This window comes from Panulirus ornatus, chromosome 36, assembly GCF_036320965.1.
Source record: "Panulirus ornatus isolate Po-2019 chromosome 36, ASM3632096v1, whole genome shotgun sequence".
Taxonomy (NCBI): domain Eukaryota; kingdom Metazoa; phylum Arthropoda; class Malacostraca; order Decapoda; family Palinuridae; genus Panulirus; species Panulirus ornatus.
The window spans coordinates 18746905-18768033 of NC_092259.1; the positions used below are offsets into that span (position 1 = coordinate 18746905).

Consider the following 21129-nt stretch of genomic DNA (forward strand, 5'->3'; position numbering starts at 1 on the left):
TGCCTTGTCTATTCCACAATCTCTTGACATCTAATTCTTATTTGTAATACCGTTCTCTCATGACATCATCTCTGACCACTTCTATCAAGTACTTTCTCCATCTCAAATAAACTATATTCTATATCATAAGCAGCCTCCAGTCTTATCTTTTACACACACACACACACAGTTATTTACTTCCTTCCAAAGCAATTCATTATCAAACCTTACATTTCTATTTATCCCAACCCATGATCCTCACTTTCTCTTATGTTTTCTATGTGTCAGCTTTATAGTTTCATTCTGGTCTGTTTATTCCAAATTCTTCATCTTCTAAACCATATTTCTGAAGGATTCTATCCTCTCCTTGACAAACTTCCTTAAATCTTCCTTGCATCGTGCTATTCCTGTAGCCACAAATTATTCCTAGAGTCTCACACACCTTTATAGCAGGCTATACATAATGGCAACAAAAACAGCATCTTACACTAAACTGATATATATATATATATATATATATATATATATATATATATATATATATATATATATATATATATATATATATATATATCCCTGGGGATAGGGGAGAAAGAATACTTCCCACGCATTCCTCACGTGTCGTAGAAGGCTACTAAAGGGGACGGGAGCGGGGGGCCAGAAACCCTCCCCTCCTTGTATTTTAACTTTCCAAAAGGGGAAGCAGAAGAAGGAGTCACGCGAGGAGTGCTCATCCTCCTCGAAGGCTCAGATTGGGGTGTCTAAATGTGTGTGGATGTAACCAAGATGAGAAAAAAGGAGAGATAGGTAGTATGTTTGAGGAAAGGAACCTGGATGTTTTGGCTCTGAGTAAAACGAAGCTAAAGGGTAAAGGGGAAGAGTGGTTTGGGAATTTCTTGTGAGTAAAGTCAGGGGTTAGTGAGAGGACAAGAGCAAGGGAAGGAATAGCAGTACTCCTAAAACAGGAGTTGTGGGAGTATGTGATAGAGTGTAAGAAAGTAAATTCTAGATTGATATGGGTAAAACTGAAAGTGGATGGAGAGAGATGGGTGATTATTGGTGCATATGCACCTGGGCATGAGAAGAAAGATCATGAGAGGCAAGTGTTTTGGGAGCAGCTGAATGAGTGTGTTAGTGGTTTTGATGCACAAGACCGGGTTATAGTGATGGGTGATTTGAATGCAAAGGTGAGTAATGTGGCAGTTGAGGGAACAATTGGTATACATGGAGTGTTTAGTGTTGTAAATGGAAATGGTGAAGAGCTTGTAGATTTATGTTCTGAAAAAGGACTGGTGATTGGGAATACCTGGTTTAAAAAGAGAGATATACATAAGTATACATATTTAAGTAGGAGAGATGGCCAGAGAGCGTTATTGGATTACGTGTTAATTGATAGACGCACGAAAGAGAGACTTTTGGATGTTAATGTGCTGAGAGGTGCAACTGGAGGGATGTCTGATCATTATCTTGTGGAGGCGAAGGTGAAGATTTGTGGGGGTTTTTAGAAGAGAGAATGTTGGGGTGAAGAGAGTGGTGAGAGTAAGTGAGCTTAGGAAGGAGACTTGTGTGAGGGAGTACCAGGAGAGACTGAGTACAGAATGGAAAAAGGTGAGAACAAAGGAGGTAAGGGGAGTGGGAGAGGAATGGGATGTATTTAGGGAAGCAGTGATGGCTTGCGCAAAAGATGCTTGTGGCATGAGAAGCGTGGGAGGTGGGTTGATTAGAAAATGTAGTGAGTGGTGGAATAAAGAAGTAAGATTATTAGTGAAAGAGAAGAGAGAGGCATTTGAACGATTTTTGGAGGGAAAGGGTGCAAATGAGTGGGAGAGGTAGAAAAGAAAGAGGCAGGAGGTCAAGAGAAAGGTGCAAGAGGTGAAAAAGAGGGCAAATGAGAGTTGGGGTGAGAGAATATCATTAAATTTCAGGGAGAATAAAAAGATGTTTTGGAAGGAGGTAAATAAAGTGCGTAAGACAACAGAGCAAATGGGAACTTCAGTGAAGGGGGCTAATGGGGAGGTGATAACAAGTAGTGGTGATGTGAGAAGGAGATGGAGTGAGTATTTTGAAGGTTTGTTGAATGCGTTTGATGATAGAGTGGCAGATATAGGGTGTTTTGGTCGAGGTGGTGTGTAAAGTGAGAGGGTTAGGGAAAATGATTTGGTAAATAGAGAAGAGGTAGTAAAAGCTTTACGGAAGATGAAAGCCGGTAAAGCAGCAGGTTTGGATGGTATTGCAGTGGAATTTATTAAAGAAGGGGGTGACTGTATTGTTGACTGGTTGGTAAGGTTATTTAATGTCTGTATGACTCATAGTGAGGTGCCTGAGGATTGGCGGAATGCTTGCATAGTGCCACTGTACAAAGGCAAAGGGGATAAGAGTGAGTGCTCAAATTACAGAGGTATAAGTCTGTTGAGTATACGTGGTAAATTATATGGGAGGGTATTGATTGAGAGGGTGAAGGCGTGTACAGAGCATCAGATTGGGGAAGAGCAGTTTGGTTTCAGAAGTAGTAGAGGATGTGTGGATCAGGTGTTTGCTTTGAAGAATGTATGTGAGAAATACTTAGAAAAACAAATGGATTTGTATGTAGCATTTATGGATCTGGAGAAGGCATATGATAGAGTTGATAGAGATGCTCTGTGGAAGGTTTTAAGAATATATGGTGTGGGAGGCAAGTTGTTAGAAGCAGTGAAAAGTTTTTATCGAAGATGTAAGGCAGGTGCACGTGTAGGAAGAGAGGAAAGTGATTGGTTCTCAGTGAATGTGGGTTTGCAGCAGGGTTGTGTGATGTCTCCATGGTCGTTTAATTTGTTTATGGATGGGGTTGTTAGGGAGGTGAATGCAAGAGTTTTGGAAAGAGGGGCAAGTATGCAGTCTGTTGTGGATGAGAGAGCTTGGGAAGTGAGTTAGTTGTTGTTCGCTGATGATACAGCGCTGGTGGCTGATTCATGTAAGAAACTGCAGAAGCTGGTGACTGAGTTTGGTAAAGTGTGTGAAAGAAGAAAGTTAAGAGTAAATGTGAATAAGAGCAAGGCTATTAGGTACAGTAGGGTTGAGGGTCAAGTCAATTGGGAGGTAAGTTTGAATGGAGAAAAACCGGAGGAGGTAAAGTGTTTCAGATATCTGGGAGTGGATCTGGCAGCGGATGGAACCATGGAAGCGGAAGTGGATCATAGGGTGGGGGAGGGGGCGAAAATTCTGGGAGCCTTGAAGAATGTGTGGAAGTCGAGAACATTATCTCGGAAAGCAAAAATGGGTATGTTTGAAGGAATAGTGGTTCCAACAATGTTGTATGGTTGCGAGGCGTGGGCTATGGATAGAGTTGTGCGCAGGATGGTGGATGTGCTGGAAATGAGATGTTTGAGGGCAATGTGTGGTATGAGGTGGTTTGATCGAGTAAGTAACGTAAGAGTAAGAGAGATGTGTGGAAATAAAAAGAGCGTGGTTGAGAGAGCAGAAGAGGGTGTTTTGAAATGGTTTGGGCACATGGAGAGAATGAGTGAGGAAAGATTGACCAAGAGGATATATGTGTCGGAGGTGGAGGGAGGGAACGAGAAGTGGGAGACCAAATTGGAGGTGGAAAGATGGAGTGAAAAAGATTTTGTGTGATCGGGGCCTGAACATGCAGGAGGGTGAAAGGAGGGCAAGGAATAGAGTGAATTGGATCGATGTGGTATACCGGGGTTGACGTGCTATCGGTGGATTGAATCAGAGCATGTGAAGCGTCTGAGGTAAACCATGGAAAGCTGTGTAGGTATGTATATTTGCGTGTGTGGACGTATGTATATACATGTGTATGGGGGTGGGTTGGGCCATTTCTTTCGTCTGTTTCCTTGCGCTACCTCGCAAACGCGGGAGACAGCGACAAAGCAAAAAAAAAAAAAAGAAAAAAAAAGAAAAATATATATATATATATATATATATATATATATATATATATATATATATATATTATATATATATATATATATATATATATATATATATATATATATTTTTTTTTTTCATGCTATTCGCCATTTCCCGCGATAGTGAGGTAGCGTTAAGAACAGAGGACTGGGCCTTTGAGGGAATATTCTCACCTGGCCCCCTTCTCTGTTCCTTCTTTTGGAAAATTAAAAAAAAAAAAAAAAAAAAAAGAGAGAGGGGAGAATTTCCAGCCCCCCGCTCCCTTCCCTTTTAGTCGCCTTCTACGACACGCAGGGAATACGTGGGAAGTATTCTTTCTCCTCTATCCCCAGGGATAATATATATATATATATATATATATGTATATATATATATATATATATATATATATATATATATATATATATATATTTTTTTTTTTTTTTTTTTTTATACTTTGTCGCTGTCTCCCGCGTTTGCGAGGTAGCGCAAGGAAACAGACGAAAGAAATGGCCCCCCCCCCCATACACATGTACATACACACGTCCACACACGCAAATATACATACCTACACAGCTTTCCATGGTTTACCCCAGACGCTTCACATGCCTTGCTTCAATCCACTGACAGCACGTCAACCCCTGTATACCACATGACTCCAATTCACTCTATTTCTTGCCCTCCTTTCACCCTCCTGCATGTTCAGGCCCCGATCACACAAAATCTTTTTCACTCCATCTTTCCACCTCCAATTTGGTCTCCCTCTTCTCCTCGTTCCCTCCACCTCCGACACATATATCCTCTTGGTCAATCTCTCCTCACTCATTCTCTCCATGTGCCCAAACCATTTCAAAACACCCTCTTCTGCTCTCTCAACCACGCTCTTTTTATTTCCACACATCTCTCTTACCCTTACGTTACTTACTCGATCAAACCACCTCACACCACACATTGTCCTCAAACATCTCATTTCCAGCACATCCATCCTCCTGCGCACATCTCTATCCATAGCCCACGCCTCGCAACCATACAACATTGTTGGAACCACTATTCCCTCAAACATACCCATTTTTGCTTTCCGAGATAATGTTCTCGACTTCCACACATTTTTCAAGGCTCCCAAAATTTTCGCCCCCTCCCCCACCCTATGATCCACTTCCGCTTCCATGGTTCCATCCGCTGACAGATCCACTCCCAGATATCTAAAACACTTCACTTCCTCCAGTTTTTCTCCATTCAAACTCACCTCCCAATTGACTTGACCCTCACCCCTACTGTACCTAATAACCTTGCTCTTATTCACATTTACTCTCAACTTTCTTCTTCCACACACTTTACCAAACTCAGTCACCAGCTTCTGCAGTTTCTCACATGAATCAGCCACCAGCGCTGTATCATCAGCGAACAACAACTGACTCACTTCCCAAGCTCTCTCATCCCCAACAGACTTCATACTTGCCCCTCTTTCCAGGACTCTTGCATTTACCTCCCTTACAACCCCATCCATAAACAAATTAAACAACCATGGAGACATCACACACCCCTGCCGCAAACCTACATTCACTGAGAACCAATCACTTTCCTCTCTTCCTACACGTACACATGCCTTACATCCTCGATAAAAACTTTTCACTGCTTCTAACAACTTGCCTCCCACACCATATATTCTTAATACCTTCCACAGAGCATCTCTATCAACTCTATCATATGCCTTCTCCAGATCCATAAATGCTACATACAAATCCATTTGCTTTTCTAAGTATTTCTCACATACATTCTTCAAAGCAAACACCTGATCCACACATCCTCTACCACTTCTGAAACCGCACTGCTCTTCCCCAATCTGATGCTCTGTACATGCCTTCACCCTCTCAATCAATACCCTCCCATATAATTTACCAGGAATACTCAACAAACTTATACCTCTGTAATTTGAGCACTCACTCTTATCCCCTTTGCCTTTGTACAATGGCACTACGCACGCATTCCGCCAATCCTCAGGCACCTCACCATGAGTCATACATACATTAAATAACCTTACCAACCAGTCAACAATACAGTCACCCCCTTTCTTAATAAATTCCACTGCAATACCATCCAAACCTGCTGCCTTGCCGGCTTTCATCTTCCGCAAAGCTTTTACTACCTCTTCTCTGTTTACCAAATCATTTTCCCTAACCCTCTCACTTTGCACACCACCTCGACCCAAACATCCTATATCTGCCACTCTGTCATCAGACACATTCAACAAACCTTCAAAATACTCATTCCATCTCCTTCTCACATCACCGCTACTTGTTATCACCTCCCCATTTACGCCCTTCACTGAAGTTCCCATTTGCTCCCTTGTCTTACGCACCCTATTTACCTCCTTCCAGAACATCTTTTTATTCTCCCTAAAATTTACTGATAGTCTCTCACCCCAACTCTCATTTGCCCTTTTTTTCACCTCTTGCACCTTTCTCTTGACCTCCTGTCTCTTTCTTTTATACTTCTCCCACTCAATTGCATTTTTTCCCTGCAAAAATCGTCCAAATGCCTCTCTCTTCTCTTTCACTAATACTCTTACTTCTTCATCCCACCACTCACTACCCTTTTTTTTTTTTTTTCATACTATTCGCTATTTCCCGCAATAGCGAGGTAGCGTTAAGAACAGAGGACTTGGCCTTTGAGGGAATATCCTCACCTGGACCTCTTCTCTGTTCCTTCTTTTGGAAAATTAAAAAAAAAAAAAAAAAAAAACGAGAGGGGAGGATTTCCAGCTATATCTATATCATCATCTTGATAAATTTGATATGAATTATGGAAAACCTTATATTACTTTAAAACTAAACGTTAATGAAAAATTTTGAAGTTTACTTGTTTTCAGATGTAAGGATTTCAAGTTCAGTTTCATTTCTTACACTAGTGAAACATGCAGGGTACTTATAAGAGTTTCAATGTACTAAATCGCCAGTTCTCTAATGATTACATGAGAACAAAAACTCAAATCTTAGTATTTAGTTTAAGAAATGTTCTGGCTTCACTGTTCTCCACATCCCTGTATCTCTGCACCAAACTTTACAGTTCATTTCGAACACCATATTCTTGTTCTTCATTGATTTCCACCTCCTCTAAGTTCTCCTCCTCCACTGTGTCAGTACTCTCATTCTTGAGGAAGGTGACTTTATTTGTGTGAAGAAGTAAGTTGTTCTGTTTAGTTGGCAGCGATTTCCAGAATGCACGTACCTGTTACAAAGACATATTAATTAATTTGTCTTATGCAACAACAACACAAGTTTTTATCATTCACAATATTATGAACATTCTTCTTCCTGAAAACATCAATGATGCAACTGACCCTAAAGAACATAGAGAAAATACAGATAAATAATTCAATAACCATTCTCAAACTCTCAACAATGGAGTGTAAAGGCTGTGTTGATATTCAAAATTGAAAGCAAAATCCTTAACAAAGTAATCACCACCACTTACTCATCCCATTACCTTGTATTAATCACTGGGTGATATGCAGATTAAAAAAAGAAAACCAAAAATTTGACAGGCATTATCTGTGATCACTTACGGTAGCTAATGCCCATGACTTTCACCTAGATGAACCTAATGCCATAGTGGCATCTGTCTATATCTTATGTACTCTCCTTCAAATTTTCTCTTAGGTGAACCTAATGCCATAGTGGCATCTGTCTATATCTTATGTACTCTCCTTCAAACTTTCTCCTGGATGAAATTAAAGCCATAGTGGCATCTGTCTATATCCTATGTACTTTCCTTCAAACTTCTCATAATAATTCTCATCTGCAAGACCTAAAAAGATATCTTCCAATGTAAGGCACTAGAACTGACCTTTGAAAAAATTACTTTGAACAGAGCAAATTGTTATATAGAAATCAAAAACATACTTGTGGTTCAGGACTTCAGTTTCAGAGGAGAAATCAACCCAGTTGGGAAAAATCATTGTCACTACATTGATTAGCGAGCATACAATCAGTTATAACCATTTATGATAGTATCGTTAGATAAATAAAGACGTTATTTTTCAATCATTCTATATTCAACAAACAATTCTGAAGATTAATGCTCGAAAGGTACCACAGTACATGCCACAGACGAGGTGTAGTGATACAACACTAAGGTACCACAGTACGTCACACATGAGGTGTAGTGATACAACACTAAGGTACCACAGTACATGTCACAGACGAGGTGCAATGATACAACACTAAGGTACCACAGTACATGTCACAGACGAGGTGTAGTGATACAACACTAAGGTACCACAGTACATCACACACGAGGTGTAGTGATACAACACTAAGGTACCACAGTACATGCCACAGATGAGGTGTAGTGATACAACACTAAGGTACCACAGTACATGTCACAGACGAGGTGTAGTGATACAACACTAAGGTACCACAGTACATGTCACAGACGAGGTGTAGTGATACAACACTAAGGTACCACAGTACATGTCACAGACGAGGTGTAGTGATACAACACTAAGGTACCACAGTACGTCACACACGAGGTGTAGTGATACAACACTAAGGTACCACAGTACATGCCACAGACGAGGTGTAGTGATACAACACTAAGGTACCACAGTACATGCCACAGACGAGGTGTAGTGATACAACACTAAGGTACCACAGTACGTCACACACGAGGTGTAGTGATACAACACTAAGGTACCACAGTACATGTCACAGACGAGGTGTAGTGATACAACTCTAAGGTACCACAGTACATGTCACAGACGAGGTGTAGTGATACAACACTAAGGTACCACAGTACATGTCACAGACGAGGTGTAGTGATACAACACTAAGGTACCACAGTACGTCACACACGAGGTGTAGTGATACAACACTAAGGTACCACAGTACGTCACACACGAGGTGTAGTGATACAACACTAAGGTACCACAGTACATGCCACAGACGAGGTGTAGTGATACAACACTAAGGTACCACAGTACATGCCACAGACGAGGTGTAGTGATACAACACTAAGGTACCACAGTACGTCACGCACGAGGTGTAGTGATACAACACTAAGGTACCACAGTACGTCACAGACGAGGTGTAGTGATACAACACTAAGGTACCACAGTACATGTCACAGACGAGGTGTAGTGATACAACACTAAGGTACCACAGTACATGTCACAGCCGAGGTGTAGTGATACAACACTAAGGTACCACAGTACATGTCACAGACGAGGTGTAGTGATACAACACTAAGGTACCACAGTACATGTCACAGACGAGGTGTAGTGATACAACACTAAGGTACCACAGTACATGTCACAGACGAGGTGTAGTGATACAACACTAAGGTACCACAGTACGTCACACACGAGGTGTAGTGATACAACACTAAGGTACCACAGTGCATGCCACAGACGAGGTGTAGTGACACAACACTAAGGTACCACAGTACATGTTACAGACGAGGTGTAGTGATACAACACTAAGGTACCACAGTACATGTCACAGACGAGGTGTAGTGATACAACACTAAGGTACCACAGTACATGTCACAGACGAGGTGTAGTGATACAACACTAAGGTACCACCGTACATGTCACAGACGAGGTGTAGTGATACAACACTAAGGTACCACAGTACATGTCACAGACGAGGTGTAGTGATACAACACTAAGGTACCACCGTACATGTCACAGACGAGGTGTAGTGATACAACACTAAGGTACCACAGTACATGCCACAGACGAGGTGTAGTGACACAACACTAAGGTACCACAGTACATGTTACAGACGAGGTGTAGTGATACAACACTAAGGTACCACAGTACATGTCACAGACGAGGTGTAGTGATACAACACTAAGGTACCACAGTACATGTCACAGACGAGGTGTAGTGATACAACACTAAGGTACCACCGTACATGTCACAGACGAGGTGTAGTGATACAACACTAAGGTACCACAGTACATGTCACAGACAAGGTGTAGTGGTACAACACTAAGGTACCACAGTACATGTCACAGACGAGGTGTAGTGATACAACACTAAGGTACCACAGTACATGTCACAGACGAGGTGTAGTGGTACAACACTAAGGTACCACAGTACATGTCACAGACGAGGTGTAGTGATACAACACTAAGGTACCACAGTACATGTCACAGACGAGGTGTAGTGATACAACACTAAGGTACCACAGTACATGTCACAGACGAGGTGTAGTGATACAACACTAAGGTACCACAGTACGTCACACACGAGGTGTAGTGATACAACACTAAGGTACCACAGTACATGCCACAGACGAGGTGTAGTGACACAACACTAAGGTACCACAGTACATGTTACAGACGAGGTGTAGTGATACAACACTAAGGTACCACAGTATATGTCACAGACGAGGTGTAGTGATACAACACTAAGGTACCACAGTACATGTCACAGACGAGGTGTAGTGATACAACACTAAGGTACCACCGTACATGTCACAGACGAGGTGTAGTGATACAACACTAAGGTACCACAGTACATGTCACAGACGAGGTGTAGTGATACAACACTAAGGTACCACCGTACATGTCACAGACGAGGTGTAGTGATACAACACTAAGGTACCACAGTACATGCCACAGACGAGGTGTAGTGACACAACACTAAGGTACCACAGTACATGTTACAGACGAGGTGTAGTGATACAACACTAAGGTACCACAGTACATGTCACAGACGAGGTGTAGTGATACAACACTAAGGTACCACAGTACATGTCACAGACGAGGTGTAGTGATACAACACTAAGGTACCACCGTACATGTCACAGACGAGGTGTAGTGATACAACACTAAGGTACCACAGTACATGTCACAGACAAGGTGTAGTGGTACAACACTAAGGTACCACAGTACATGTCACAGACGAGGTGTAGTGATACAACACTAAGGTACCACAGTACATGTCACAGACGAGGTGTAGTGGTACAACACTAAGGTACCACAGTACATGTCACACACGAGGTGTAGCGGTACAGGATTACGGTACCACAGAATATGTCACAGCAGTTGAAACAGCGGTTGAGCGGTACACTGGTGATACCACACTTCTAGTTACCAGATGCACAGTTAGAATGACTGGAAGTTATAACAGTAATAACGACACCAGTTGGGAAATATGTAAGTATTATTATGGTGTACAAGAAGAATGAGTAACAGTGTGATTCTGACAGTAAACTGTTTAAACAGATGTATGACAGTAGTGAAGGTTCTAGAGATGGGGCTCCATGAATGGAGAACCCCTTTACTGTACTGCAATAATAGGTTTTTACACAAATCATTATTGCCACTTTATTATGTAGGATCTCATTAACTTAACAACATCAGACCCCACCTGAAATCATTTGTATATTATCTACAGTAAACGTTTAATTAAAATCCAGTCACCTAGATATGAGTTAATGTAAACACTGATATTATACAACATTAGATCTAATACAAAGAACTTCTGACCTTGACTTAAAAGACATAATTCAATGTATATATTTGTACCTACTGAACACATATGGTCTAAGTACAATCATCCTATCAGATGTGGCAATTTACAAGACCTTGTGATTTTCACTTTTGACTCAACACAAATACGTTAATCAGTTGTAGAATTTTGCCTAAAGTATCTATGGGAAAAGTTTGGTCTATAACAAATTGCTTGGTCAAGAGTTAATGTCCTAATAACATCAGGGAACAAATAAGTACCAATATGGCAAAAACTAACACCACCTCCTCCCGTTTTCCCTTGCAATAGATGGGCAAAGAAAAACATTAAATTTGGTGAAGTTTGTAAACTGCCTCGAGGGCTTTGTTGGCCAGACCATCTACTGGCCAGAGGTGGGCGGACGCTGGGAAGAACACGCTACTCACAGGGTTCGAATCCGACCCGTTGTATATATAGTATACAATAATGCGGTATACAAATATATCTTAATTCACGATATGACATTATTAGTGATAGAAGCTGATAATAACGGAACGAGGTAACATTAAAAGGAATATGGAAAGGCTTTGGGATGAGGATATGTAAGTAAATATTCCTACAAGGTATTTGGCAGTGATAAGATTATGTGCAGATTGGACTGAGGGATAAGATCTCTCATATCCAATTTGATCCTAAGAAAAGATGCGTGTACAAATGCAAGCCACTCAAATGTAATTATACACAGAGATAATTATAATGAATTAATAGTAAAATTTCAAAGGATTATTTTTCTTTGGTAACCCAGTTAAAATAAATAATTGTACCTCCTTCCTCTGGTCTGGGTGCATGGTGGGTGTTGGTGTGAGGGAGAGATGCTGCAACGTGGGAGAAGCTGCTTCCCATATGAAACCTAGTGAGTCATCAGGTGTTGGGTTCCTGACAGAAAATAAAAGATATAAATATTTCTCAAGCAAAACTTATATATAATGCTGCACAAAGAAAACTTACTTATGTTTAACACATGAATATAAGAAGAGAATGCCATGTGATTTTCCCAACACTTCAAAATAGAATTGTCTGTGATAATGATACGTAAAGGTTTAAGGGAGACACAACGCCATGACAAAGATAACTGCTGATGAAATGGCATAACTCCCCGGATGTATGGCATATGGAAGATCATAACTCCCAGGATGTATGGCATATGGAAGATCATAACTCCCAGGATGTATGGCATATGGAAGATCATAACTCCCCGGATGTATGGCATATGGAAGATCATAACTCCCAGGATGTATGGCATAAGAAAGATCATAACTCCCAGGATGTATGGCATATGGAAGATCATAACTCCCAGGATGTATGGCATATGGAAGATCATAACTCCCAGGATGTATGGCATAAGAAAGATCATAACTCCCAGGATGTATGGCATATGGAAGATCATAACTCCCAGGATGTATGGCATATGGAAGATCATAACTCCCAGGATGTATGGCATATGGAAGATCATAACTCCCAGGATGTATGGCATAAGAAAGATCATAACTCCCAGGATGTATGGCATAAGAAGATCATAACTCCCAGGATGTATGGCATATGGAAGATCATAACTCCCAGGATGTATGGCATATGGAAGATCATAACTCCCAGGATGTATGGCATAAGAAAGATCATAACTCCCAGGATGTATGGCATAAGAAAGATCATAACTCCCAGGATGTATGGCATATGGAAGATCATAACTCCCAGGATGTATGGCATATGGAAGATCATAACTCCCAGGATGTATGGCATATGAAAGATCATAACTCCCAGGATGTATGGCATATGGAAGATCATAACTCCCAGGATGTATGGCATATGGAAGATCATAACTCCCAGGATGTATGGCATATGGAAGATCATAACTCCCAGGATGTATGGCATATGGAAGATCATAACTCCCCGGATGTATGGCATATGGAAGATCATAACTCCCCGGATGTATGGCATATGGAAGATCATAACTCCCAGGATGTATGGCATATGGAAGATCATAACTCCCAGGATGTATGGCATATGGAAGATCATAACTCCCAGGATGTATGGCATATGGAAGATCATAACTCCCAGGATGTATGGCATATGGAAGATCATAACTCCCAGGATGTATGGCATATGGAAGATCATAACTCCCAGGATGTATGGCATATGGAAGATCATAACTCCCAGGATGTATGGCATATGGAAGATCATAACTCCCAGGATGTATGGCATATGGAAGATCATAACTCCCAGGATGTATGGCATATGGAAGATCATAACTCCCAGGATGTATGGCATATGGAAGATCATAACTCCCAGGATGTATGGCATATGGAAGATCATAACTCCCAGGATGTATGGCATATGGAAGATCATAACTCCCAGGATGTATGGCATATGGAAGATCATAACTCCCAGGATGTATGGCATATGGAAGATCATAACTCCCAGGATGTATGGCATATGGAAGATCATAACTCCCAGGATGTATGGCATATGGAAGATCATAACTCCCAGGATGTATGGCATATGGAAGATCATAACTCCCAGGATGTATGGCATATGGAAGATCATAACTCCCAGGATGTATGGCATATGGAAGATCATAACTCCCAGGATGTATGGCATATGGAAGATCATAACTCCCAGGATGTATGGCATATGGAAGATCATAACTCCCAGGATGTATGGCATATGGAAGATCATAACTCCCAGGATGTATGGCATATGGAAGATCATAACTCCCAGGATGTATGGCATATGGAAGATCATAACTCCCCGGATGTATGGCATATGGAAGATCATAACTCCCAGGATGTATGGCATATGGAAGATCATAACTCCCAGGATGTATGGCATATGGAAGATCATAACTCCCAGGATGTATGGCATATGGAAGATCATAACTCCCAGGATGTATGGCATATGGAAGATCATAACTCCCAGGATGTATGGCATAAGAAAGATCATAACTCCCAGGATGTATGGCATATGGAAGATCATAACTCCCAGGATGTATGGCATATGGAAAGATCATAACTCCCAGGATGTATGGCATATGGAAGATCATAACTCCCAGGATGTATGGCATATGGAAGATCATAACTCCCAGGATGTATGGCATATGGAAGATCATAACTCCCAGGATGTATGGCATATGGAAGATCATAACTCCCAGGATGTATGGCATATGGAAGATCATAACTCCCAGGATGTATGGCATATGGAAGATCATAACTCCCAGGATGTATGGCATATGGAAGATCATAACTCCCAGGATGTATGGCATATGGAAGATCATAACTTCCAGGATGTATGGCATAAGAAAGATCATAACTCCCAGGATGTATGGCATATGGAAGATCATAACTCCAGGATGTATGGCATATGGAAGATCATAACTTCCAGGATGTATGGCATAAGGAAGATCATAACTCCCAGGATGTATGGCATATGGAAGATCATAACTCCCAGGATGTATGGCATATGGAAGATCATAACTCCCAGGATGTATGGCATATGGAAGATCATAACTCCCAGGATGTATGGCATATGGAAGATCATAACACTTACGGTGTATAGCATATGGAAGAGCATAACTCCCAGGGTATGTAGCATATGGAAGAACATAATTCACAAGTTGTATGGCATATGGAAGGTCATAATTCCTGGGATGTATAGCATATAGAAGAGCATAACTCCCAGGATGTATAGTATATGGAAATGCATAACTCCCAGGGTGTACAGCATTTGGAAAATGATAACTCTCAGGATGTATAGCATATGGAAGATCATAAGTCCCAGGATATATAGCATATGGAAGATCATGACTCCCAGGATGTATAGCATATGGAAAATCATAGCTCCCATGATGTATAGCATATAAAGAGCATAACTCCCAGGATATCTAGCATATGGAAAAGCATAATTCCTACAATGAATGACATATGGAAGAGCATAACTTTCAGATGCGTATAGCATAGAGAGGATCATGACTCCCAAGATGTATATGACATGGAACATCTTCCATATGCTCTTTATATGAAAGAGCATATGGAAGAGCATAACACCCAGGGTGTATGAAATATGGAAGAGCATAACTCCCAGGATGTATAGCATATGGAAAAGCGTAACTTCCAGGGTGTATGACATATGGAAGATCATAACTCCCAGGTTGTATAGCATTTGGAAAAGCATAGCTACCAGAGTGTCTGGCATTTGGACGACAATAACTCCTAGAGTGTATACCTGATGGAAGAGCATAATTCTCTAGGAGTATAGCATATCGAAGAACATAACTCCCAGGGTGTATAGCATATTGAAGAGCATAACTCTCAGGATGTATGGCATATGGAAGAACATAACTATCAGGGTGTATAGCATACGGAAGAGCATAACTCTCAGGATGTATAGCATATGGAAGAACATAACTATCAGGGTGTATAGCATACGGAAGAGCATAACTCTGAGGATGTATAACATATGGAAGATCATAACTCCCAGGATGTATAGCATATGGAAAAGCATAACTACCAAGGTGTATGGCATATGGAAAATTATAACTTCCAGGATGTATAGCATATGAAAGAGTATAACTTCAAGGATGTATAGCATCTTCAAGAGCATATCTCATTGGATGTATAGCATACGGAAGAGCATAACTCCCACTTTGTATAGCACATGGAAGAGCATAATCCCCACGATGTATAGCATATGGAAGAGCATAACTCCCAGAAGGTATAGCATATGGAAGCTCATAACTCCCGGGATGTATAGCATATGGAAGAGCATAACTCTCAGGATGTATAGCATATGGAAGAGCATAACTCCCAGGATGTATAGCATATGGAAGAGCATAACTTCCAGGATGTATAGCATATGGAAGAGCATAACCCCCAGGATGTATAGCATATGGAAGAGCATAACTTCCAGGATGTATAGCATATGGAAGAAGCATAACCCCAGGATGTATAGCATATGGAAAAGCATAACTCCCAGGATGTATAGCATGTTGAAGATCATACCTCCCACGGTGTAAGGCATAGGGAAGATCATAACTCCCGTAGTATATAGCATATGGAAGATTATAACTCCCAGGATGTATAACATATGGAAGATCATAACTCCCAGGATGTATAACATATGGAAGATCATATCTCCCAGGGTATATGAAATATGGAAGAGCGTATCTCCCAGGGTGTATAGCACATGGAAGATCATAATTCCCAGGGTGTACAGCATATGCAAGATCTTAACTCCCAGTATGTATTGCATATGGAAGAGCATAACTCCCGGATGTATAGCATATGGAAGAGCATAACTCCCGGGGTGTAAGGCATATTTAAAAGCGTAACTCAAAGGGTGTATAGCATATGGAAGAGCAGAACTGAAAGGGTTTATAACATATGGAAGAGCTGAACTCCTAGGTTGTTGAACATATGAAAATGCATAACTCAAAGGGTGTATAGCGTATGGAAGAGCATAACTCCAAGGGTGTATAGCACATGGAAGATCATAAGTAACAGGGTGTGTAGCATATGGAAGAGGATAACTCCCAGGGTGTTTAGCATATGGAAGAGCATAATTGAGAGGGTGTATAGCACATAGAAGAGCATACATATTAGGGTGTATAGCATATAGAGGATCATAACTCTCAAGGTGTATATCACATGGAAAAGCATAAATCAAAGGGTGTATAGCATATAAAAGAGCATAACTCAGAGGGTGTATAGCATATGAAAGATCATAACTCAGGATGTATAGAATATGAAAGAACATAACTCCCAGGATGTATAGCATATGGAAGAACATAACTCCCAGGGTGTATAGAATATGGAAAAGCATAACTACCAGGGTATATAGCATATGTAAAACATAACTCCCAGGACGTACAGCATATGGAAGATAAAATCTCCCAGGGTGTATAGCATATGGAGAGGCAAAACTCCCAGAGTGTATAGCATATGAAAGAACATATCCTCAGGAATGTATACGATATGGAAGAACATGGCTCCCAGAGTGTATAACATATGGAAATTCATAATTCTAAGATTGTATACCATATGGAAGAGCATAACTCCCACGGTGTATAACATGGAAGAGCATAACTCCCACGGTGTATAGCGTATGGAAGAGCATAACTCCCACGGTGTATAACATGGAAGAGCATAACTCCCACGGTGTATAGCGTATGGAAGAGCATAACTCAAATGATGTATAGCATATGAAAATGCACAACTCCCAGGATGTATAGCATATGGAAGAGCATAACTCCCATGGTATACATCATATGGAAGAACATATCCCTGGTGATGTATACCATATGAAACAGCATACAATGCATAGCGTAAGGAAGATCATAACTCCCAGGGTGTAGAGCATATGGAAGACCAAGACTTTCAAGGTTTATACCTTATGGAAGAGCATAACTCTAAGGTTGTATAGCATATGGAAGAGCATAAAGCATAAGGCTGCATCAGTCATAGAATGAAATGCTCAGTACAGGTGGGTCAGTCATGGCATGCAATGCTATGTACTGTTGCTATAGTGAAGGTATACAGTGCTTGGTGTAGCTGCTTCACTGATGGCATACATTGTTTTGTACAGCTATCTTAGTGATCGTATACCATGCTAGGTACAGTTGTCTCATCAATGACGTACAATGATAAGTACAGATGCCTCATTGATGCTATATAATGCTAGGCACTGCTGCTGCCTCATTGATGCTATATAATGCTAGGCACTGCTGCTGCCTCATTGATGCTATATAATGCTAGGCACTGCTGCTGCCTCATTGATGCTATATAATGCTAGGCACTGCTGCTGCCTCATTGATGGCATATAATGCTAGGCACTGCTGCTGCCTCATTGATGCTATATAATGCTAGGCACTGCTGCTGCCTCATTGATGGCATATAATGCTAGGCACTGCTGCTGCCTCATTGATGCTATATAATGCTAGGCACTGCTGCTGCCTCATTGATGCTATATAATGCTAGGCACTGCTGCTGCCTCATTGATGGCATATAATGCTAGGCACTGCTGCTGCCTCATTGATGGCATATAATGCTAGGCACTGCTGCTGCCTCATTGATGCCATATAATGCTAGGCACTGCTGCTGCCTCATTGATGGCATATAATGCTAGGCACTGCTGCTGCCTCATTGATGGCATATAATGCTAGGCACTGCTGCTGCCTCATTGATGCTATATAATGCTAGGCACTGCTGCTGCCTCATTGATGGCATATAATGCTAGGCACTGCTGCTGCCTCATTGATGCTATATAATGCTAGGCACTGCTGCTGCCTCATTGATGGCATATAATGCTAGGCACTGCTGCTGCCTCATTGATGCTATATAATGCTAGGCACTGCTGCTGCCTCATTGATGGCATATAATGCTAGGCACTGCTGCTGCCTCATTGATGCTATATAATGCTAGGCACTGCTGCTGCCTCATTGATGGCATATAATGCTAGGCACTGCTGCTGCCTCATTGATGCTATATAATGCTAGGCACTGCTGCTGCCTCATTGATGGCATATAATGCTAGGCACTGCTGCTGCCTCATTGATGCTATATAATGCTAGGCACTGCTGCTGCCTCATTGATGCTATATAATGCTAGGCACTGCTGCTGCCTCATTGATGGCATATAATGCTAGGCACTGCTGCTGCCTCATTGATGGCATATAATGCTAGGCACTGCTGCTGCCTCATTGATGCTATATAATGCTAGGCACTGCTGCTGCCTCATTGATGGCATATAATGCTAGGCACTGCTGCTGCCTCATTGATGGCATATAATGCTAGGCACTGCTGCTGCCTCATTGATGCCATATAATGCTAGGCACTGCTGCTGCCTCATTGATGGCATATAATGCTAGGCACTGCTGCTGCCTCATTGATGCTATATAATGCTAGGCACTGCTGCTGCCTCATTGATGCTATATAATGCTAGGCACTGCTGCTGCCTCATTGATGCTATATAATGCTAGGCACTGCTGCTGCCTCATTGATGGCATATAATGCTAGGCACTGCTGCTGCCTCATTGATGCTATATAATGCTAGGCACTGCTGCTGCCTCATTGATGGCATATAATGCTAGGCACTGCTGCTGCCTCATTGATGCTATATAATGCTAGGCACTGCTGCTGCCTCATTGATGGCATATAATGCTAGGCACTGCTGCTGCCTCATTGATGCCATATAATGCTAGGCACTGCTGCTGCCTCATTGATGGCATATAATGCTAGGCACTGCTGCTGCCTCACTGATGGCATATAATGCTAGGCACTGCTGCTGCCTCACTGATGGCATATAATGCTAGGCACTGCTGCTGCCTCACTGATGGCATATAATGCTAGGCACTGCTGCTGTCTCATTGATGCTATATAATGCTAGGCACTGCTGCTGCCTCATTGATGGCATATAATGCTAGGCACTGCTGCTGCCTCATTGATGCCATATAATGCTAGGCACTGCTGCTGCCTCAGTGCTACGAATAATTGCCTTAATGACAGCATAGAAAGTTAGGTAAAGCTGCCTCGGTGATAGCATACATGCAGTGCTTCATGATGAACATCTTTCAGGTCCATCATGAAGGTACTGGAAGAAGAAACATGACATTTCTTGTGTAAGTCAAAGGTAAACAGTAAATTTGATCAACTGAGAAACTGTGATAGAGAGATAGTGGCAGTAAAAGATATTTTCCTCCAGGTTTAAACTGAGATCAGTAACAAGATAAACAGTTCTGATTGACTGGATATGATGAACTGCAAGAATGAGGAAGATCTTCAGGTAAAACAAGAAACATGAAAGAAAAGTTGAGAAATATAGGAGAAGAAAGAAAAACGAGAAAAGATTAAGAAGGAAAAAGGGCAAGAAAAATATGTAAATGAAATTTCTCAGGAAATGAAAATCAGAGGCAAAGATGGGCAGAGGAAACAGCACAACATGATAGGTTTCGCATGGAGGAAATTGTGATGGAAGACTAAGATGATGATGATATCTATGATAAAGACAACAAGAAGGTATCGGACATACTGGACGTTAGTGAGAGATGTTGATAAATATGACCCAAGGTATATTATGTCATATTTAGACGATTTCTGGCGGGTTTGCCCAACAGATATGACAGGTTTCTCAGTCTATACATTACCCAGTAGCAGCAAAGTTGGCCCACAGTTGAGTTATGATGTCCCTCAGCTTCAGGTCTTCCTCCATCTCCAGAGACTTCCAGATGGTTCGAGCACCAGTGAACAAGTAGAACAGATCATCAACGTGGCTCACCCCTGCAAATGAAAGCTCATCAACACCACCTCTGCCACCACCCATCACCATCAACACCACCTCTGCCACCACCCATCACCATCAACACCACCTCTGCCACCACCCATCACCATCAACACCACCTCTGCCACCACCCATCACCATCAACACCACCTCTGCCACCACCCATGACCATCAACACCACCTCTGCCACCACCCACCACCATCAACACCACCTCTGCCACCACCCACCACCATCAACACCACCTCTGCCACCACCCACCACCATCAACACCACCTCTGCCACCACCCATCACCATCACCACCACCTCTGCCACCACCCATCACCATCAACACCACCTCTGCCACCACCCATCACCATCAACACCACCTCTGCCACCACCCATCACCATCAATACCACTTCTGCCACCACCCATCACCATCAACACCACCTCTGCCACCACCCATCACCATCACCACCACCTCTGCCACCACCCATCACCA

General features: G+C 41.8%; 1 protein-coding gene across 1 annotated transcript; it reads right to left on the reverse strand.

The window, feature by feature from the left end:
• Positions 1 to 5590: 5590 nt before the first annotated feature.
• On the reverse strand, positions 5591 to 20690 carry LOC139760437 (carboxylesterase 4A-like). The gene is made up of 3 exons (XM_071683674.1): positions 20515 to 20690; positions 12151 to 12262; positions 5591 to 7095 (listed from the first exon to the last, which is right to left on the reverse strand). Exons 1-3 carry the CDS (start codon positions 20688 to 20690, stop codon positions 6928 to 6930), a joined length of 456 nt encoding a protein of 151 aa, XP_071539775.1. The 3' UTR covers positions 5591 to 6927.
• Positions 20691 to 21129: the final 439 nt, after the last annotated feature.